Here is a 24014-nt window from a genome sequence, read left to right on the forward strand (position 1 = left end):
ATCATTTTGTACTCATCTTGAATGTATTTATTTATAAGAAAAAACTAGGACCGATTAGTGAATTTCGACATTAAAAAATTAGTGATTTTTCGGAGTGACACACTGAGACTAAGGGTTATGTAGCAATGCCAAAAATAGATAAAATCGGTTCAATACTATCTCACAATACAATCTCATACATACCTATTGTAAAATTTTCAAACTTCCGACTTTAGACCGTATATATCGGTCAATATAAGATGTCTTAGCAAAATTAACTGAACATATAATATCGGATATACTTTAGTTTAATGCTGTGAATATCTAAAATTATTTATACTAAATATCGTTATTCTATCAAGCCGTATACCGAATGTGTGCCTCAATTTGTTAGTTATATATTTATGAAATTGCTTTAAAATTTGTTCTCGAACTTCTTTCTTTCTCCTGAACAATGTCAAACGTCAATCCAACATGTTCAGATCTAATGATCTGATTTGAACCGATTATGTTGGTCAAAATGTGAGATATTTGTATAAACGAAAAAATTTCCTGTTTTTAAACTCATATCTTTAACATAATGAATTCCGATCCTCTGTTTGATTTTTGATCATCATCTCAATATATTAAATTTAGCTTATTCGAAGAAAAACTTATTTTAAGAAGATTCTAAGATTTCAATATATGTACTTGTAGTTTTCGCTGACGGGAAGTAAGGTATAGTTATAAAATGAATTTAGTCTATGATTATCATATAAGTTAATAAGATACAAATTTCATTGGTTTCGACGAACAAAGGCTATGCTCCTGATCTTTCATTGGATGCAATATTCATTCTTCACGCAGGCGGCCCAAACACTGTTGGCTTCAAGTACTTTCAAATTTCGGTTTGTCATCGTTCAGGTTTCTGAAGTATATAATAAGACATGAATCATGAGAGACATATGTATATAGGGTAATTTTTGTTCACCGAGAGAGGGATCTCAATTGCCTACCGATCCAAAAATAGCAACTGTTGGCAAGAGTTATTCTGCACTTAATCTCTATACTTAGATTTTTACAAGATCATAAAGTTAATATAATGGATCTCATATGTCATTATAAATTTAAAACTAGATCTCCTTAACTACATTTTCAATAGAACATTTTAATTCAGGAAAACAGCACTTATTTAACACAATATTCTCTAAAAGAAAAAAATAAACTAATTCAATCAATTTTCAACACAACAAAATGACTGCAGACGCCTAAAAATATATTGGCGCCGCGCTGTAATCTAAGCAGCATATTTGGATCAAAACTTCTACGCCGATGCCGCCGCATGCTGTAAGGTGTCATCATGTTGACACTCAAGTGGCTGAACGTGACGAAAATACTAAATAAAGCTATTACAGCGCCGCTAAATGAACGAAGGCTTGCGCAAAGTTGCGAGTATGACAAAAGTAGTCGCTGTTTGCTCAAGTGACTTTGAAAGTTTGCATCAACAACAATGACACATTGCTTTAGGTGTGTGGGTGAATGTGTAAAGTGTATGTGTAAGTGTGTTGGTGTGTAGTGTGGGCGTATTGAATACCGTTAAGTGTGCTCTTCAATATTCAAAATGGAAAAAATATATTTTTTATATCGTTCGAGAAAATTCAATCAAATTTCTACGTGCGAAATGCGCAGCCATGCACCACTAAGACTCTATGTATGTGCTTCTGCTTCCCCAACAGCAGCAACGTGCACAATTGCATTTAGACCGGCTTAGCTCGGCATATATGCCCGTGTAGTTTATTTTCATCTTTGCCTACCTTCGTCACCATCGAACATGTAAAAATTTCTAGTCAACAGCAGCTGTAAGCTATCACACCACTATATATAGTTCCTGCTGTTGTTATTATTATTATTGTTGTTGTTGTGAAATGCAGTATTTGCATGCATCCTACAACGAGTGGCATCGCTTATTTACGCTTGAATGCTGATCATTCCACCGCTCTTGCTTACAAAATGGTCTGCCAAGCTCTGGAAGACGCCTGTGCGCATTGTCGAAGGCATTATAATGCATCTATATACACACAAACACACATATACAGTGCCAACTCTACCTAGATAACACCTTTCATCCTGATAAACACATATCCATGGCGCTTTGCTGCAGTCAGCAATCCATTTAACACTGGTTATTGATGATGATACGATTGTTAGCCGTGCGAAGATGGATGCTCCGCAGTCGTGTGTGGAATTTTCAGACACTTCATCTTATTTTTCAACTTGCAACTACGATTTGGAAGGCCATTAACCACGCATGTTGTGAAGTTCCAAATAGAAAATATTTATTTTTAAATAAGACAAAACCCATTTCGTAGTTTCGGTTGTTTGGGAGATAATTGAAATTCTTGACACCAGGTTTTGGAATCATTTTTTTAAATTAGTTTAAAAGATCTGTAAGTAAGTAATATGTATGTATCTGTAAGTGGTTCTAAGCATTAGAAGTCCTCGAAATGTTGAAATAAGTAAGGATTGTGAATAATTTCGAGAAATATTTTTTTTTTTTCATCACCAAAGACTTTCCTCTCATACTTGAAGATGACCTCACCGTGTTCTATGCTGCTTCTCGACAACCTCAAGAAGTTTAAACAGTCACTGGTCTCTACAAGCCGAGTTTTGGAAAAACCAATTGGCGACGAACATAGTGCCGTTACAACCAAATTGGCTAACCTGTGTACCATAGACTCCAAATTTGGCCCTCTGTGCCTACTTTTTCTTTCGAAACTTAAAAAAGTGAATCTCCGGGCAGAAGATTAAGTCGAATGAGGATGTTATCGCCGTCATGTGGTCTTCTTTGCTCCAGCAAACGTATTTTTCGGATTAAGGGTATTAGAATAGCTCTGTATCGACCCAAAACGAAAAGAAAACTATAGAGCAATTTTTGTTATTTATGTACTAAATAATTTTCAGTCATATCAGGTATATTTGTATTTTTGCTCCTTCAAAAGCACAATGTCTAACGACATTATGAATCAAAATTCAAAAACTTTCTTTATGAATACTAAATAAGCTGCCGATATCTCATATACTGTACCTATTGTACACTAAAGCATCGACCGGACCAAAATCATTATATAAGGGTTTGGAAATTTATACACTCTTTCCTCTAATTTTTGTACCAAACCTCAATGAGTTTAGAGTAAAACAGTAGAAACAAACTTAATTGAAGGTAATTCTACTCTGAAAACTATCAATTACAAAGCTTACCGTTCTGAGTAAAAAATATATATTCACTATATTGTCGACGAAACAGGAGAAAATCGAAGGCATGTACATTAATTACAGTTGGCTATCTTTAAATGTCAAAGTTTCATTAGAATATCTCAACCTCTGAGACACCCTCTATGAAATCCATATTTTCCTTTTAAGACGGTTTTAAGCCATTAACCAATCTGTCTTTAGTTTCAGACTATTAATCATTGTAAACACTGAAAATTCGAGAAGCTGTCGTTATTTTCCTTTTGGGTTGTCTTTCCCATAAAAATATTTTCCAAAGATAATGTTCTCAGAACGAAATGAATTTATGAAGAACTATAGTATAACACTGAACTCTCCAAAATGTAACTATTTACACTCAAGATCAAATTTGGCCCGAACCGATTCATATCAACTATGCGTTCAAACCGAAATGATAAAAAAATCCACATAACTTGATTTCCATATGACATTTGGAGCATGCTCTGTTATTGACGGTAAAATAGGAGATAGAGAGAATATTGAGATCTCTTATGGATCGGCTCAACTACTTATTTGGTTAATATTTTGGGTATAAAGCGTGTCAATGATAGGCTTGTGCCAAAAAATTTATATTTTTTGCAAAACGTCGTCCAGTAGAGGTCGGTTATTGGTTTTATGAATATGACGTTCAAACTGTTCAACAATTTAGCGAATGCATTCCAAAAATTAATCCATATCGAAAACCCCACGTCAGAGTCGATCAAAAATCAAAGTCATGAATGTCGTTTTCTTTGTTTACCTCCATGTGATTCGGCATTAATTCCTGCCAAAGTGTCACCGTGAACGTTGCGATTTGTGGGCAAAATATTCCTAGATTTTACGCTATGAAAATGGGCCGTCAAATTCCAGCATGTTTGTAACTGATTTTTGGATAAAGACGAAACAAGAGTTATGGCTCAGTCACCGTATTCGCCAGATTGAGTCCTGTAGCTTTTTTTTGTTTTCGGAACTAAAAAAATCGCATTGTGGAATGCGACATGAATCCATTACAGGTCATTCGCTGAAGGGATGCAAGTGCATCCCAGACTAGGCTTGTAACAGGTGTATGGAAAATTGGTTTCAGCGTTGGCATGCTTGTACTGGCTCGAAAAATAGCCTTTTTAAAGAGGTATTTTCTTTTAATACACGTGTTTTGCTTATCAAACCGAGTCAAATTTGAAAATTTGCAATGTAAATTCTATTGTTGTCAGTCCAACTTCACTTCGAAGTCAAACTTCCAGCCTCTTTAGCGGAAAAAATTCACTGCCTTGTTTGCTTACTAGTCTCGGGTTTACCTGATTGGTTTAGCTATACGGCAACCAAAATTCCTTGACTCAAACATTATTTTCACAAATGACGAGTTATAGATCTTTGAGTATGAACCCGATGAAAGGCAAGCATTTTAAGACAATAGAGGGGATCTAAGCAGCATGCATATCGGCTCTCAAGGCAGCACTGCATTGACGCAGCAGAAGCATATTTTAAAATTTTTTAAAGAAGTCAATAATTTTTTTAAACGACTCAGTCCTATTACTTTTCGGACAAACTCTGCCTATTTTGAAAGTTTTTAAAGAGCTCAATAAATTTTTTGGATTTTCAAAAAATCTATTTTTTATTGTCTTATTCAATTGTACAACACCTATAGAAAATTTTCCTAAATTGATCTGAGTGATATTTTCGGAGATAAAGCCTTAAAAACTTGTGCGCTCAAGGCTAGCAAGGTTAAGTGCGCTGTCTTTAAACGCGTTTTTCTCGAAACTGTGTTTTAGAAGTAGGTTGGCAAGATTTCTCGAGAATTACATAACCGATCTTCATGAATTTTTACACAGTTCTTTGAGATACAATTCTTAAGAACTTCGACAAAGGATCTTTTTGATTACAACTAAACTATTTGAAATTTTACTGAAATTTAATTTTTGTTAAAAATCTATGCTAAAATCCAATTTTCAGTTTTTTTTTTTTAAATTCGCCTTAGATGATGAAAAAATTTTTCCAGTAGTGCTGCACGCGGCCGCATCATCTATTTCGGGACCTCTACTATGGAGAACTTAAATGTTGGGCTTTTTTACAGCCAAACAAACTTCTTTGAAGAACTACTGTGAGCAAATTGAAAGGTTTTTAATTTATATTCGCGTATTTTACAAGGTTGGTAAATTTTCTGTAAGTTCGGTAGTACTGTTAGTGAAAATTCATTATCCAAATTTCACTTCAAAATATTCATTTGATTTGAGATATCAAGATTTTTGACTTGAAATGAAACCATCTTTTCGTATAGGGTCTTTATAAATTGAGCGAGTGGTCTTTAAAAAGCATACATCCAGAACTCTCTCTACAGGTTACAACTGGGAATGAATTAGTCTCTAACACATATATTTGGATACATTTAGATATTGACTAGTTAGTAGTTTGGAAAGTGAGATAGCTTCTTTGAGGTAGTATCTTCAGGCAAAATTTGTGATATGTTACTCGAATCTTAGATTACGTTTCTTCTTCACGCTACCATATACTAATAATCAATATACCTGATTTGTAGCAATTCTGCGGAAATGCATTCAGGATCATTTAAATAGTTTTACAAATACAATGTACAATTTTTACTTTATTTGCAATGGGTTGTTAGAAGTATTGTACACTCAAAAATTTCAGTCAAATATTTTGGAGGCTTAGAGTTTCGAAACATTTTTACAATATCGAAATTTTGGGACTACTAAGAGCCATTTCTGGTTCATAAATTTGTTTCCAAATTTTTATAAATATTTTTTTCGTGATCGCGAAATGTTTTCTAAATTTTTAAAATGTTATCTACACATAAGATAAAATATTTGTTTTCTTTAATACTCACCACAGTTTTCCCAAAGTAAATAAAAAATACATATTTTATTATTTCATACAACTAATTTACTTCGATTGAGTTTTATTCATTTCTAATATCAAGTTTATTCGTAAATTGATGCGTTTGTAATTACGTTAAATTTTTGGCATTCTATTATTAAGGAAAAGTAAAAATTAAAAAATTATTTTCGTTTCAATATCGCTGACAACTATCACAGAAAAATACTTCTCGTATATTAAATCAGCAATTCTACTAAACGCAAATCATAAACACCCTGTGCGATTTCATATTTATTCCTTTTATAATTATATAATATTATATTTAAGCTTTCACTACGAGTATTTAGCTATTTTTACAACGAACGCATACCCACTACTACATACATACATAGTAATAATTGATGTAATTATTAATATTATTGTTGTTATTGTAATAGAAAAATAATCGATAAAACGTTATGTGTATTTATTTATTAGTAAAAAGCTTTAATTGCCGCCAAAGCGGGATGCTGGAAACGTTCACGCAATATAGACGAGCCCTTCATCTGTGAATTACCGTTCATTGTGCCGTTAGTATCGTGACTAATTGAACGACCGTAACCGATGAGTGAATGTTTCTTGAATGGTGTACGCTGTGGCGATTGATTAGCGCTCTCCGGATAGGGATTCTTATTTTGATCATATAGAGCATTGTGACTATAACGATTGGCTTCCGATTTCAATGAACCCCAACGATTCTCCTCGTTGCGCATTTGCAAGATGCGTTCCTGTACGCTCAGGTGTGAGCTATGGAGAGCATTTACTTGATTCAAATTATTTGTTAGATGAGTGATTTGCTTTGAGCGAAAACTGCCATTAAGCAAATTACCGTGTGATGAACGGACGACGCTCTCGTTAGCATCGCGTACGGGTGTACGAGTGATGATCTCACGATAACTGGATGGACGTTGATTTGTGGACGGTGGCGTATCGAGACCGCTATCATGTGCCGAATGATCCAAATCGGTAACAGGAATTTTCGTGGTATTGTTTGCGTTATTGTAATTGTTGTTGGTAGGCAGCATTGGTTGAACTTTAAGAGAGCGAGAAGGAGAGACAAAAAGAAAAGGAAAAATTAAAAAAAAACTTCCTCCACAATACCATTACTAGCTTCATACTCACCAGAATGACGCAAATCGGTTGGTGCTCTCGGCTTGCGGTACAACCATTCGCCATCCACAACATTGCCATTCTCCAAATCATTGTCATTATTAGCCTTGCCACCTTGACCGTAGGCATGTGGGCGACGCAATTCGACTTTTTCATCATCATCGACCTCCTCATCAACTACTTGATTTGATGAGAAATCTTTATTAATGAATATGCGACGTGGCGAGTCGAACGGTCCACCGATGCCGGGACAATTGGTGAATGAATTATTTTGCGAGGCATAACCATTCGAATAACGACTATGATTACCATTCTCGTTTTGACGTGAGTATGGTATTTTTTGTGGTGTCGAATGATTGGTTGAATAACCTGAGATGCGTTGATGATGATCGCTGCTCAAGGCGCTTAAGTCTGGTACGGAATCGGAGAAGAGGAACGGGTTAGTGCCACTACTGCCGAAACCGCAACCAGTAGCAATTTTATTACGTCCACCGATACCGCTGCCATTTGTCATAAGCCAGTCTTCCAGAGCACTTGAGTAACTGCTGCCCAAACCGAAGTGTTGCGATTCCAAGGTGGAATGTGACACTGGCGCGGCGAGTGAGGCGCGCGAACGTGGACCCTGTGCGATTTTGAGTGCGTGGCGACGTTGCTTCGAGAAGAGGGTGCATTCCTGGCGATGAAACAACAAAATATGGATTTGGTTTAATAAATTACGGAGCGATAAATGAAAGGGAGTATGTGAAACAAAATTCTTCAAGAGTTCTTAATAATACTTCATTAACATTATGAAGACGGTCAAAGATGATGAGTTAAAGAAAACTTATAAGCTGCTATCATCTGTATTATATAAAATTCAAAACCGACAACAGGACAATAGAAATTCCGACGCAAGTACGAACGGCCAAGCGACATGCCGAAAGTTTAGCTATCTGGATAACCAGGAACGCTGTTCGAAGAGCATGTCAGGCACGATGACATAGTGGAGTTCTCAAGGCGGTAACTACTACGGGCGTAAAAAGAAGTAAAAGAGGGCAGGCATACTGCCGACAGAGCAGCCAAAAGCTCCTGTCAGCTTCGCAGAGAGGAGCAGGAATGGTGCCTGTTTAAGAAAATACCTGTGAAACCCCTAAGATGCCGAATTCCTGGAGGATACAGGGAAATTTTCTCTGTGATGTGATAAGGGTAGCAACCCGTAATCAATTCCAACCTGAGTGAGAAATAGAAATTAATTGAGTCTACTTGTCGCATTCCAACATAGGCGTGCCTGGTATTCAAACCGATTTCACGACTTCGAATCGAAACTCCTGAGCACTTGATTCTAGATTGCACTATTTGTGGTGCAAAACTCAATAACGTCCAATAACGTCAGAAATACCGCCAAGCGCAAACGCCGCGTCCATCACCAGACGGAGTCCCGGGAATCGTATGCAAGGCCTGGTAAACTCAACCCCAACACCGCCTAACAGTGCAACAGGCCAATTCGCGAAACGAAAGAGTAGACAAATTATGCCTCAGGACCCACTGAAATTGAAGAAAAGGGAAATGTACCGAAGGGGACCGGAAAATAATGGTCCGCCCTTAATTCTCCTAGATGGTAGTGACTTGCGTAAACATTCTGATGCCCTAATAGGAACACTGATCGCTGCGATATATCAAAACTAGTCGGCGATGACATTAGAATCGAAGGAGTTCACTGAGTTTTAGGAATGTACCATGTCTCTTTTGATGAAGTCTACTTAAGTTCATGCCTGCTGGTAGATAACTCGATAGCGCTCGGAGGCATTTTCTGTCTCCACAAATTTAAATTTTAAGAATAAATATCAATTCACCTCCAACAACTCGAACCAATCTTCCAAGCCGTTATCGCAACGCAATAAAATCCGTCCCTCACGTCCCAACAGCAAACCGATAGCGCTATACGAGCGCCTATTAAGCCATTCAACCTTCTCCACATCGACCAGCTTCACCTGTAAACGAAAAGAAAGATAAAATGAGTTCATTAAAAATCACCGCCTATTTATTATTGTTATTATTATTATTATAGTTTCCCGGAGAAATGAAATGCCCGCACGCAATCAACTTTGGCCAGCAGTTATGTTGCAAGATGCGCTTTCACACACGCACTGCAACCAGCCGTCGTTGCGCTTTTGATAATTGTGGGAGTTAAGTTATGACTGGTCTTTCATTATCTCATTCAGCGAGGGCTCGTTCATTCATACATTTACACGCTGCCATATTTACAGCCATTTAATAGCTGCGTTGGCCATTACATACGCGTTCATCTTCATTAGCGTAGCCGCGCCACAGTCTGCACGGTTTGCAGAGTTCGCTAATTCGCAAGTTTGCCGTTTGCAATTCACCGCTGGCTTGCCACTTTGCGCTGTTCTTTCAACAGATTGGTTGTTTTTGTTATTTATATACACTTTTTTGTTGTACCATCAACTGAATTTTTGCAATTTTGATTTATTGCTTTGCGCATGCGCAAATTGAAGTTTTCCCAACCCACTGCGAGCATTGCCAGCGTGTACACATGTGAAAACAAAGTATTGGGTGGTTCAAATGTACAATTTTATTTTTATAAAAGAAAATTTCGATTGTGACAGTTGGATCCCGTCCCCTTATGACAGCATAACTTGAGCATCTATTTTCGAAAATTCAAGTAGCGTTGTCATTTTTAGTCGTTAGTTGCCACCACTTCGCATACCTTAGAAAAAACCTTTTACAAGGTCTTGGAAACTGAATGAACAGATTATGATACAACAAAATTTGGAATCTTGAATACCACTCCTTAGGATCTTTCTCAGGGTTGTACTACAGAGATTATGTGAATAAGCTATGAACTGTTTAGGCTAATGCCAAGTGAGTCAAACTGTCATATGGGTCTGGGAAACATAGCGAATAGATTACGTTACTACAGGATATCGATTTCGACTCAAATAACTGTTAAGAACATTTAGTATTCCGAATAGTTACTCAGTCATACAATTTTCGACCATATTTTTTATCTTTTTAAAAGTTAACCTGAATATGGATCACCCATTACAAATATTTCAACGCGCCTCTCGTACCTGGCGTTTAATGCTTGCCGTTTCGGCCTCCTAATTGGAATTGCTGATGAAGTTACGCAGTTCGTAACGCTTTTGTTGCTGTTTTTTCTTAACTTTTTCTTCAGTAGTTTTGCTTTGCACAGCTAATGATTGGGTAATATCTTGGGAAAAGCGCGCACAAGAAAACAATACAATGACTTAGTTGTTTGGCTTGGCTTTGTTGCAGAGATGGGAAATATTGCACGTATGCTTAAGAAATTTTTAATGCATATTTATTTCCTGGAAAGACAGTAGTAGTTTGGGAAAATTAGCGGTTCAAGCTGTAAACGTATTGCCGGGCGCGTTGTTTTTGTTCGTGGTGCAATGGTCGAGCTTGTCTTAAGCGAAACGTGATAGTGGAGTATTATGAGAGCTTAAGGTCTAGTAGAATTACTAATAATTATACACATGCTTAAATACTTCTATTAACATAAACATGAGGTTCCAGTTATTTTACAAGTCGAAAAATTGAACGGGGTTATGGAAAATATATGTATTTTTTTTGGAAAGATAGGGGGGGTAAAAAATATCGCTGGATATATTTTGAGAGTTAATTTTTCTTTGTTTTTAGTATAAGTAAAATATATTGTTAGATATGTATTTATTGGAATCGAAACATCAGCTTTCTGATTCCTCAAAAGGAAGGGTCGTAAGGAGTAAGCCGGTGAGGATTGTATCTTCGTATATCTTCAATGTTTAAGGCCCATCTAAAGAGTCCGGAGTTTGGTGCAGTATTCCAAAAATTACCCAACACTCTCGTTACTCTCTTTTGCTATGTTATTAGATTTCTTAGTTTTTTCTAGTTCATTTAGACTTGCGACTTCACCACCAGTGGCTTCTCTCAGACCTCTTTTGCGTAGATAACCAGGGTTTTGTATTACCAAATAGTTATACATTGAAATATAGGTAATACTGCTAAAGTGGATAAACGCATCGGCATATACCGCCAAAGGTCTGAAAGAGGGAAAATCTAGACATGAGAGAAGGATCCATCAATCAATAAATCTCATTATTTAAATGAAGTAGAAGTGAAGTTCTCTTTTCAACTGGATTTCTAAGATCTGAGAGATGAAAAAAGAAAACCAAAATATCAACCACGTAAGCGGTGTCTGAGCCATTAAAGAAGAAGAACTTGAGAATTTCTCTATCCAACTGGCTTTTGATCTAAAGTGTTTTTTTCAATAAAAACAGATGATCAAATGTTGAGCTCTGATGTAAAGGTTTAGGTTTCAGAAGATCTTCAAATAGCTATCGACATTTTTTAGAACAAATTTCATGAAAAAGCTGCTATTCATCTTATGAACGGAGAACAATAACACAAAAACGAAGCATTCCAGTTTCTCAGACAATAGTGTTCAGATAGTCGGTACATATCGCTGTTTTAACAAAGGTCAGAAAATTCCTCAGTATTTTAGTTTCAAACCTTAGAAGTCTCATAGAAGATTTATGTGATTTTTAAATCTTCTTAATGGAGGTGGGTCCTTACTACTAACATTTACTTTCCTCTGCGTCTTTTAAATGCGAAACATTGACTTGACATAACTTTCTATAATCTCATAATCTCAAAAGCTTCTTTACCGTATTAAAAAATGAAAATCGCTTCACAAAGAGTCAGCTAAATAGTGTCACATGGGTGTTGAATTTCCATAATAATAACACTTAGCCTACGTTATGCCATTTCCTGCAGCATAATTTTCAAAATGACGCGAATTTTAGTTTATATTTTTATCGACATTTTCCCACCGCCAAGCATCCGAGTTATATACAACACGAGTATAATTCGAGCACGCAGCCTCATTTGTGTATTTGACTAATTGCTGATTTCCCCTGTGGCCGCATTAGAAGCACTAACAATCAATTGCGACAACAACAACAGCAACTTTACCATTGCACCAGTCCACTTGACAGACTGTCAATCAGCGTATGTCTCGAATGAGTGGTTGAGTTGCTGATTGAGAACTGCAGTTTAGGCTTTGACGTTATGGTGTTTAATGCGAATGTGTCGGTATGTTATGCAATGCTTCAAATGCAGTTGGCATGTTACTCAAAGTGTCGACATTCAGTGATATTGTGGGGTGTGAGAATCAAATTGCTGCGGGACTGCTGATTATTTGTATTTCATTGTGACTAATGATTGAAAGTTAGAGAAGTGATTTTTTTGGGGGTTTTGAAAATTTTGAAATGAAAAGCTGACTTTTGTAGCATTAATAATATTAATGGGAAATTTTAGAATTGGGGTACTCGCAATTTATCATAAAGCATCGTAAAATTATATATTATTACACTTGTTTAAAAAAATTGTTTTTGGATTACATATAAAAATGAGTTAACACAATTACAATTTTCAATAAATCAAATAAAAATTAGGAATATATTTTTTTTTTGCAAAGTTTTGTAAATAACATTTCAGGATATTGAAAATTTTCAACATAAGAGTCAAGTTTTAAAATTCATATAATATATTTTTAAATAAAATTTTAAACAACATTTATTTTTCAAACAAATTTCTGTTGTTTGAAATTGGTAATTTAAAAAACTACATGTATTAAAAATTAAATATATTGAAAATAGTATTTCAGAATTTTAAAAGTCAGTAAGCGCCATGAACTAATTTAAAAATTAATAAAGAAATACTATTAATAAATTTTTCTTATTTGAAAGATTTCGGTTTGAAAAATATTTTTTTAAATTCAAAAACTTTAAAAGTATTTTATATACTTTTTAGAAAAAATGTATTTTTTTTTTCAAACAAATTTTAGTTTAAAAAATATTTTTAAAATTTCATGAATAAATGTATTGAAAAAATGAGTTAAAATTCATTTAAAAAAGTTTGAAACTATTACTTCAGAATTTTGAAGGTCACTAATTGATATAAATTTTTTTTTTTTAATGAATATTTCCTGTTTTAAATACATTTTTTAAGACCAAAAATAAATAAAAACATCTTTAGACTCTATTTATTAAGACAAATTTAAAAATAATATTTCAGAATTTTTAAAACCTTTGAGAATCATAAACTGAAGCTCAAAAACGATGAAATATATTGTTTTCTAAAAATTTTTATTTAAAAAATTTTTCTTCGAAAAACCTTTGTATAATCATATTTTTTAATAAGTAAAAAAAAATTATGTACTAAAAAAATTTTAAAATAATTTCTCAAAACTTTTAAAAACCAAAAATTATAAACTGATATTCGAAGTTTTTAATAAAAATTTCTTTTTTTGTATATTTGAAATTATTCTAAAATAAATAAAATTTATTTATTAAGAAAATTTTTAAAATAATTTGTCTGTCTAAGAGAGAAATTCTTAAAAAAAAGTAATGCTTTAAAAAAATTTCGGAAGCAAGTTTTTTGATTTTTATAATTTATAGGAGTAAAATTCATTAAAAACATAGAAAATGTATGCGTTACGAATATGTTATTTTCGGAAATAATATCAGACAGCAGTAAAATTTCCAAGAGTGAAAATCTGATATTTGAACTTTTTTAAAGAATTTTGTAAACATATTTTATTAATATACGGACAACAATTTAAATAAATAAATTTTGAAAATGTTTTTTAAAACTTCACCTCTTTTAAAACAAGAAGTGTCTAGCAGTAAAATTATAAATTTAATTTCTTAGTATATTTTTGGTTTAAGAATTCTACTTTTAATTATATTTTAGAATTTTTAAAATTTATATATGTATATTTCTATATATTTTATTTTAAAAACACAATATTTTCATAAAAATAAAAAATTTTTTTTTTAATTCTAATTGCCAAAAATATATTTTATCAAAAAAAAAATATATATATATGTATGTATATATGAAAAAATTCACTAAGAAATTTTTTTTTTCAAAAATTAATAAACATTTCCATATCACCATTCTAAAAATAAGAAATTTTCTCATTGCCTACTTCTAGTTAAATATTATGAATGAAAAGCAGATATCCATAAAGTCTCCAAGTTTTTGCTAGCATATTAATATTATAGCTTTATGAGTAATGAAATGCATGGAAATATAGTACTGCGTCGATATGCAATAAAAAGTTATACTTGGAAAAGCGCCAATTGTTGGATAATTAAGTACATACACTCATATCCACCAACATCATGTATATACATACTTCATGGGTATACTGTATGCAGATATTCATTAATATACGAGTACAAGTACATTTACTTCGCCATAAAAATTTGTTTGCATTTGATCTAATTTTGCAAACTGTGCAATTAATTCTTGTAAGTATCTTTTTGCTATTTTGTGTGGGAAAATATGAATGTTTATTTCAAACTTTTTTTGGACTATTAATTAATTTGCTTATAATTTGATGGCAATGAGAGCGCTATTTATAAAAATTAATTAGTAGTTATTTAAGCTAGTGGAATTCATATTTAATCTTTTTTAATATGCTTATTTTTTAGTATAATAATATATTTTTGTTTAATTTCATATTAAGATTTTGACAGTAAAACATAGAATGGTTATTAAAAATTGTATAAAAAAAATGTATAGGATTGATTTTTTGAAAAAAAAAAAAAAATCAGTGAAAAACTACGAGGCATCCGTAAACTGTTGGATTAAGGTAGTAAGGAATTCGGATACTCTTTAGAAACTCATCATCGCCCAAAACTATCACGAAATTTACATGTAAAGTTTGAGTTTCTATACTCTCAAAATTTAAAAACATTTCACGGAATTTAGTTTCTGAGATTTTTCAATAAAAAGCAATAAGGTCTAAATAACTCCACAGTCATCAACTGCACATACAGCCAAGCAGCAATCAAACAGTTATCTTCCTATAGGAGGGCAGCAGTAGAAAATGTCGCCAAAAACAAGCGACATCACTTCTATAGGGTGTCAGGTCACAAGCACAGCGAGGGCAAGGAGATAGTGAATGAGATTGCCAAGAGTGGTGTACGGCAGACAGCCGAAAATGTGATCAACATTGGTAAACTAATGCATTGTCTATGTGATGATCTGGACAGAAGTATGGTAAGGGGAATCCAAGGGCTCGCCGGAACGAGCTACCAGGTTGCAAACTACAAAAATCATGTGCAAAACAGTAGATCGGAAGTAAACAGAATTCCTACCAATACTTGATAGAAGAAACTTTAGGAAAGTAATTGGAATACTCACTGATCACTATCCAGTGGCGGCACACGCCTGCAGAATGGGGCTGACAGATCAAAAAGACTGCAGGAAATGCCAATAGCAAGGCACCAGGAAAACAATGGAGTATCTCTTTGCACTGGTCCTGCACTGGGAAGACTACGCTTGAAACATCTAAGATCTTACTGTAGGAAAGACCGGAAGAGGTATCGATAGTGAGGCCACAGAGTCAGTTAAAATTCGGATAACAATTCCTCATCAAACTTGTAACTGAACTCAAACTGGTATCGAAAAGACAAAAAGTGGTCTATACGTGGCTCATTAGCCTGTCAGACTAACCTAACTGAGCCTAACTTATTGTTCAATTCAGAGAACGATTATATAACTGCTATACTAACTTAAGCACTTAAGAAAGAACTTAATTCAAGGCTTCCTTCAATAATTTGTGGGTACTCTCTGATTGTGGTATGGTCTATTGAGGTTATCATCAATAGTGCTTATTGAATCGCTCGACTTTGAATTACTTAAATTCGTTTTAGTTGTTGTGCTTCAAAGTGATGTCTTCGTTTCTACGGAATGAATTTTTCTGAATAAGTCATTGCCTAAAAAGATTATCCAGCCTACCCTCACACCTCCTGAGGTACTTACTGCCTATGAGTATGAAGTTGTTAAAAGGAAAATTCTGCTAATGGTTCTTAATGGCATAAGCAATATAAATGTAATAATAGGATAGCGAGCGAGAGAGAGAGTGAAATAGAGAATTGCAAGATAGAGTGAGGATTGACCATAAATTGCTGAAAATATTTAACATAATTACGGCTAAATTAGAGAAACTTTCGAAAAACTCAGCAGATTTCTTCACAACACAATGCATACGCACACACATACATACACATAAAGATGATAAAGCATACACATGCGAATTGCCCGAAGGCGTTAACTCAACTTTTTCGTAGAGGTCATTTTTATTGCGAACTAAAGTCATTTGTGTGATAATAACTTTAAGCTTGAACTGTACACTAACAATTGTGTAAATGTAAATATGTATTTGGTATATAAATATGTACATATGTATGTAGTTATACTTGTGTGTCCTTATGTGTTAGCATGCGTTCGAACAAAAACATTTGCTTTACTTCACACTTTGGTTATTACTTTTTCCGCATGAGTCTTTACCATTGTTGTTGTTGTTTTTTCGAATTTCTAAACATTGCATTACGAAGTTGCGAACATTAACGTCGAACGCGAGATAAGAAAACAATTCGAGTTATGGGCAACTAATGTATAATAGCAGAAGTAATAGAGAAATTCGAAGGCGAAGCCAGTCAACATATTATCTATACACATACACACATTGCCACATCTATTTTAGTTATGTGCGCATCACTTTGTGCGTCACTTAGCTGCCGCGAGGCCAAGTTTAGCTCAGCCACGCGCTTGCGGTCAAAAGTCACGGTGGAAAGTCGTCGGCCAGCCATTAGGCCATGGAAAATTGCAATTTCACTGCGTAGTTACGTATGTGGCTTTATTTAAATTTTTTTCAGGTAATTTTGAATTACAAAAACTAGAGTAATTATTCAGCGTTGGTAAAAACACACAACACATCATTTTCCAACACAATTTGATGAGACAGCCTGTTTTTTTCCATTCCTTAGAATCTGAATATATTTGCTGTTAATAATTGTCTCTAAAATAAGGAGTTTTTCAAAACGACGCTACAAAAGTAGACCGCAAACGACGCAATATTTTTTCCCGCTCTTTTGACATTTCTCTTCAGTAAGTTTCGCCATTTCATTCTGGAAAGAGAAACGATCCAACAACGAGTCGAAATTATTAGAATTTACTACCGACATTCGGTGTCAGTGGACTCAACTTTAAGAGCGCTATGTCCAATTTATGGTCGTCCTAATCGTCCTGTCAGATCAATAATTGAGTGTCTAGTGGAAAAGTTTGAGTCCACAAGCACAGTAGAAAATGTCTCGTACCAATAAGGCAAACAAGAGCCCGTGGTGTTGAGAATATTGTTGCCTCTAGCGCATCAATTGAGGAGGACCCTAATCAATCTCTCACACGTCGTTCTCAAGCGTTGGGCATCTCTGTGTCGTCGTTGTGGCGAATTTTGCGAAAAGATCTTGGTCTACATCCTTAAAACTGATGCTAGAACTAAAGCCACTTAACCACCAGAATTGTCGTATTTTCGTGCATAGAGCTGAGCAACAACTTAAAAATGATCCAGATTTTCATCGAAAAATTATCTTCAGCGATGGGCCTCATTTCTGGTTGAATGGCATCGTCATTAGGCAAAATATGCGTTATTGCTCAGGCAGAAATCCACACGTACTCCATGAGTTAACATTGCATCCCGAAAAAATTTCAGTTTAGTACGATTAATGGGCCGGCTGCATCATTGGGACGTACTTCTTTTGTGATAATGAAGACCGGCACTTTAATGTGAATGGGAATCGCTACCGTTCAATGATAACCAAATATTTTTCGCTCGAATTGGATGATATGGACTTTGCCAATATGTGGTTCCAATAAGAAAGCGAATGTCAATATCGATTTATTGAAAACCGACCGAAAAGTTTGGTGAACATGTTATCTCACGAAATGGCCCTGTCAATTGGTCGCCTCAGTCGTGGGGTTTGACGTCGTTAGGCTATTTCCTGTGGAGCTATGTCAAGTCTATGGTCTATGTGAACAACCCAGAGATGATTGATGAACTTCGTACGAATATCAGACGTAAAATTGCAGCATTATCGGCGTGCCCGTGGTGGCCATGCAAAATAAATCGAGCTCAATACATAATGCGATCGAAAGTACATTCGAAATAAAGAATTTGTTTGTAGCGCTCTTATTGAAAAACTCTTTTAATTTATACCGAAAGACAGATCAGAGTCAAATATACTTCTCTTCCCCGTAGTTGGCGTTGCAGATAAATATGTTGAACAATCGTATTCCCGATAAGTTCTAATCTAATTTGAAACCCACTTGATTTCTCCTCTAGGCACTATGCGAAAATATATAATCAGCTGAGGCTAGCACCTAAAAGAAGTTTGAATAAAGCTCTACCCGATAGGTGGCACTACAGTTATCATAAATAGTATGTACTTTTGTCCCTATTTGAATCCCAAACTCTAGTCAAAATATTTTTGAAACTAGTATTTTATTACTAATGTTTCCATAAAAAAACCTTTTCTATAAAATAAAAGAGTTAGCCGATAGGCATATACAAAATTCAGAGTTTCAGGTTTTGCAGTAAAAATCGTTTTCAACTTAAAAAGAATTGAAATTGTAACTGTACATGAACTACTTCATAAATATCTCCCTCATCCTTATTCAGATATCGATTCAAGCTCATATCTATATCTTGATCAAACTGGGTCAAGAGTTTTGTAGTATCAAAATTGCAACTACTCTGAAGTAGATTATCATTTCAATTTTATGCTGAGAACTGAAACATTTTTTGTCGGTAGTAGTGCTATTATTACTATGATAAAGCCACTCTTTTATCGAACTACCCTCTCGTTATAGTTTAGTACTGGCAATATTTATAATTAGCATGCCAAGTAATAAAACATTTTTAATACTGCGCCTTGCCATCTCTCATTAAATTTATACCAATAGCTTTAAAAATAAAAAGAGAAAATAGCGAGAACAACTGTGCCACAACAACAACTCAAACCTGATGCATTAAATGATTAATTACATTTCTTATTCATAGCCTTTTAATTCGGGCAACAGCGAAATCGTTTGGCTGTCCGTAAATAAATTATTTTAATACCAAAGTATTATTTCCCAATAAAAGTAGAATTAATAGGTCGCCACGAAATATTTTCGTAAACTATTTTGATTAAGAAGAAAAAAGTTATAATTGTTAGCAACAGAAGAAAAGCATTAGTCATTTGGTCCATTGACTCAGCGAACGCTTTAGGGCAAATTGCTTCGAGAGAATGTTGTCTGCCGGGTGTGGAAGCAGACAGCGGCACGGCTATTTGTTAACAAGCTGGTTATTGCCACCAATTTGATGTTTTGATTACTTTCGAAAATATTTTATAAATATTTGCCATTTTTCGTTTACTTTTTGTACAGAATTAGTGCTTTGTTTTTCATTATAGTATTGATTGATAGATTGGCGTATAATTTGAACTACAAAAAAATTCGAAAACCGAATGCGGTTAGTCAAAGAATTGGCGATTAGTTGTAGTATATGAAGACAGACTTGGGTTTGTATTTCACGAAGAAAATTTCGCTCAATTAAAGCTGAAAGTGTATTTAACATTTCATGTTTGTATCACCGAAAAAAATCCCATAGAAAAATTGTTATATACTTCCAGCGGGTGCCGAAAGACAATCAGATAAAACTATATGTAAATCTCATCTTCATTTAAAGATCAGCATAAAAGAGAGGGAGTTTAAATGAAGGGTTAAGAGGGGATGTTTCCAAGAAGGGAATGGTAGATTCTGCGCCATCCCTGATTGAATTTTATTTCGTCTAGTTTTTCTGTTATTGAAAATTTGCAAAGAAAAATTTTTTGACGGTTCAATCATTATCCGATATCAGCAGCTTTCATTGAAATACAACTTTGTTGAATTGACGTACTACATGCCCAAAAATGCATGATTCCAGTTAGTCAGATGTCTGATTAGTGTATAAAAACTCAAGAGAAACATGACAAATCTAAAAGAAAATCTAGAAATAAATAATTATTTTTTTTAATATTTTTTTGGGGTAAACATACATAGTATTTTTCCTTTACGACAGACTTCCATTAAGTTTTGTGAGTGTTTCAATGTACATTTCAATCACTGACCTTAGCATGTGCCATTTAATTTCCGTGCCTTCGCACTTTTATGTAACACAATGGGCTATTGCTAGACTATAAAATTGATTGATGTAGAGCAAACCTTATCCGTTGCTCAGTATAAGAGTTTTTCTTCCTCAGAAGGTAATAAAACATGTATAATATAATGGATAAAAACTCATAAGATGAAGCTAAAACACTTTTGATACTATAAGAAAATCTCTTGATGGCATCCATTTTAAGTACCACTAGTTAGATCGTAGATAGCTTTTGCAGTTCTGATACAGCTTCGCAACAAGAAAATATAGAACAGATTTCCCAAATACTTAGGTGAATTGGCGAGGGAGATGCTTACCCCAACAGATTGAGAGATCGACGTGCCTCTCATATATTATTGATCAAGTCTAAATAGTTTTATCTACATGTTAAACTATTTTTCATTGCCAAGTAACTCAGTCTGAACTAGTAAACATTCACTAGAGCCCGGGAGCATGCAAAGCATACGAAAAAGAAATCAAAAGTTCTTCATATAGTACAAGATATTACTCGTACGGCCAGTTGCAAAGGATTGTAAATTATGAATCATAATATTTTATCATCCGTACCTTAAAATTTATAATTTTCCGATAAAAATTGGAATTAAACGCTAATTATTGATATTAGTTGCACCGTCTCGAAAAATTATAAATATTGCGTTGCAGTGCGGGTAAAATCTCTCAGTGTTTTTCGAATCTTTGTCTAAACAAGTACTACATAGGTTTAGTATAAATAAAAAATATTTATGTCGTGGAAAATTTTCGTATTACAACTGTTTATTTCGGTATTATATTTTGCCAGTCTTTTAGCGCAAGAAGGTGAATATTAATGTAAAAATCATATTTATTCCTCGGTAATTTCTTTTACGTTGTGGATAGGTTTTTGTAAAAAAATCTTGAAACTCAGCTAAAAATATAAAGTTTTGAAGAATTAAAAACATCTATACTACCGTTCAACTATCGAATTAATTCAAAAATGGAGAGAGTAAGTGGAGTTAGATGGTCTTGCTCATACTCACATAAACTAGACAAATCAACCATGAGTTGCGATCCTGCCAAAGTTAGCGGAGGCAAAGCTTGTTTGATTGCTCTCATAATATTACAAGTCAAGAACAGAAAAAAGGAGAGTGATAATTATGTATATAAATAATTTGTTTTGCTGACTTAGTGCCAGTTCACACACGAACGAAACGTGCGGGCGAGGGAATTAAACGGAAAGGACCGGGTCGTCGCGTCTATTTGAAAATTTAAAATTTATTATATGGTTAATATAATATAACTATATTTCAGAAAAGGTTGATTGAGGAAAAAATCAGCTGATTAATAATTTTTGTGCCCACCTCTTACAAAAATTTGATATTGTAGATGGAAAGGGAATGGAGGAAATGGGCAGTAACAAAAGAAGATATCTCCGCCTATGAGCGACAAAAGGGTCTATGTGTAAATCTAAAATAGCGAATAGGCAGGCAGAGAGAAAGGTAAAGAGAGAAAAAACACAGCAAGTAATTGTGATAGAAAGTGAGTGAGTTAAGTCATAGGTCGCTGTGGTTACACTATTTTAGCGCTTTGGAGGGCTTCGTTTTTTGCTCAAATTATATTTATAAATGAATTGCGTTTTCCTTTTTTTATTTTAAGGCGAATATAAATTTTCTAATAAGGATGCCGACTACTTGGTGGTTAATGATAAGGTAAGAATACTTATAAAGTAGTTCTATCTACCCTTTATAAATAAAAATTAAATAATTTCGAAACACTACTATACCTGAAACGATAAAAGTTGTTCAAGTTAAGGAGAAAATAATTACTGACTTATTTGGTTCAGTTTGATACGCATCAAATCGAGGCGTGCGTTTTTTTTATCGGAGCGCGAAAGTTCGGAACATTTTGTAAATTAGAGTTTCGAGAAAGGTGTTGTATATTTGTATATTTTGTATTTCCTTTAACTTCGGTTGGAGAAATGGTCTTGAATGGGCTTACGTCCGTGTAGTATAAAGTTCAGGAGAAAATCAAACCTGATCCCGCCCGTCATCGATTTAAAGTATGTACCTAGTGATAATAGTAAAAATGATTTTATACCACAAGACTAGTTACTCCACTAGTTTGGTTAGCATTCATGAAATTAAGTAGTTGTCACACAGAGTTCATTTTTGATTTTAAGCTTTTTAACTTTTATTCCGTTATTTTTTTGCCTTCTTTCATTTCCAGAAATCGTGGGAAGACGCTAAAAAATATTGTAAAGAAAACAAGCAGATGCAACTAGTTTCTTTCGAGACACAAGAAAAACTGGTTAAATTCATTATATTTTTATATAAATATGGTAAAGTGTTACAACTTTTTTATAATTTATTTATAAACGGGAAAAATATTTTTAAACTTGCATCACCAATCATATTACAGACTTTCTACAAAGTCAAAATGTACATCCAGACAGTCCTTTTGTATTCGCTTATTGGACATCTGGCAACAATCTAGAAAATCCCAATAAATTCATTTGGGACACCGTTCAGATGCCGGTAGAATATTTTCATTGGCTGAATAACCGCGAAGAAGCACCTGGGGGTAAGGGCTGCATTCTAATGGGCCTGAAGACTTTTGGCCGCTGGACCAATGCATCGTGTGATGAGCCTAATCTTTTTATCTGTGAGAAGCCTCATTAAATATGTACTCCTATCTATTTAAAAAAATAATAATTGTACAAATATTGGGAATTAAAAAAATTATATTGAAAACTAGAATATTTTGTATAAAATTAGCAATTTTTTGCAGTAAAGCAATCCTGAAAACTTCTAATGTCGAAAAAATTTAAAGAAAACTTTTATTAAAATCGAAAATTGTAATTTTCAAAAATTCTTTAATCCCGAATTACTGCCATAATACCGAAATTTTTCAATCTCGAAAATATGTTGTCATTAGCTTTTGGCGTAAATTATGAACTCTTAAAAAAAATCATAAATCCCGACAATGTAAAAAATCCGGAGATTTTTAAAATTCCTGAAAATGTTAAATAGGTCCAAAATTATTCTGAAATATGACTAAATAGCAAAATTTTTAAATCCCGAACTCATCTGTATGTATCTATTAATAATTTGCTCAGTTCCGTAAATTGTTTCCAACAAGATATTTCACCTTTTAATGAAATAGTATTGTATGCAAAAATTTTAAATCCCGAATTCATTATGTTTACCAAAATGTTTACAACAAAAATATTTAAATAATTAAAAATTTCACATTTTACTAAACTTTTCAAATTGTCAATACATTAGTGTCATTCTGAAGAAAAATTATGCAACCCTAATAAATCAATATTCCCACACCTTGAACTAATCCAAACTGGTTTTGACTTTGCAAATTCTTATCTGTTGTACTCAATATCAAATTCTATATACAATCTACTATATCTATAAAATAGTTTAATAAGAATTTGACAGCTACCTGCTTGATTGATTTCAAGAATTATGACAACGCATTTAAGTGATTTTATTTATTTTCAGGTAAGTTGTACAAATCCCAATCAAGTATTTTACTCTATATCTATAAATGCCAAATTTCTCCAACTTACCTTAAATATAAATTGTCCCATGTCGGAGGCTCGCTCATTAGCCGAACCGGATGCTCTTTTGAAACAATGCAGATAATCGCGTGTCAGCACAAAATACCTGAAGAAAAGGTAAAAATGGAAATGAAATTACTATTGTAAATTAGATCGAAGGAGGAGTGGAAAAAGATAGTAATTACAATAAAAACACGATAGAAAAAGAATCACATTTCTCATTAGAAA

General features: G+C 33.9%; 2 protein-coding genes across 6 annotated transcripts in view; one reads left to right on the top strand and one right to left on the bottom strand.

Annotated features, from left to right (window-relative positions):
- Positions 1–6335: 6335 nt before the first annotated feature.
- The window catches only part of LOC105223293 (uncharacterized), a 138700-nt gene continuing 121021 nt past the window's right edge, over positions 6336–24014 (bottom strand). For all 5 annotated transcript variants that reach the window (XM_011200970.4, XM_049456096.1, XM_011200972.4 and 2 more), the window contains 4 exons: positions 23796–23892; positions 9039–9176; positions 7219–7879; positions 6336–7129 (listed from right to left, as the gene is read on the bottom strand). In XM_011200970.4, coding sequence (XP_011199272.2) covers positions 6531–7129; positions 7219–7879; positions 9039–9176; positions 23796–23892 — 1495 coding nt within the window. In that variant the 3' untranslated portion in view covers positions 6336–6530. The remainder of the gene's footprint in view (positions 7130–7218; positions 7880–9038; positions 9177–23795; positions 23893–24014) is intronic.
- On the top strand, positions 20595–23154 carry LOC105223292 (snaclec coagulation factor IX/factor X-binding protein subunit A). The gene is made up of 4 exons (XM_049456238.1): positions 20595–21055; positions 21872–21924; positions 22442–22553; positions 22634–23154. The coding sequence occupies exons 1-4, from the start codon at positions 20983–20985 to the stop codon at positions 22891–22893; spliced, it is 498 nt and encodes a 165-aa protein (XP_049312195.1). The 5' UTR covers positions 20595–20982; the 3' UTR covers positions 22894–23154.

Source organism: Bactrocera dorsalis, chromosome 1, assembly GCF_023373825.1.
Source record: "Bactrocera dorsalis isolate Fly_Bdor chromosome 1, ASM2337382v1, whole genome shotgun sequence".
NCBI lineage: Eukaryota > Metazoa > Arthropoda > Insecta > Diptera > Tephritidae > Bactrocera > Bactrocera dorsalis.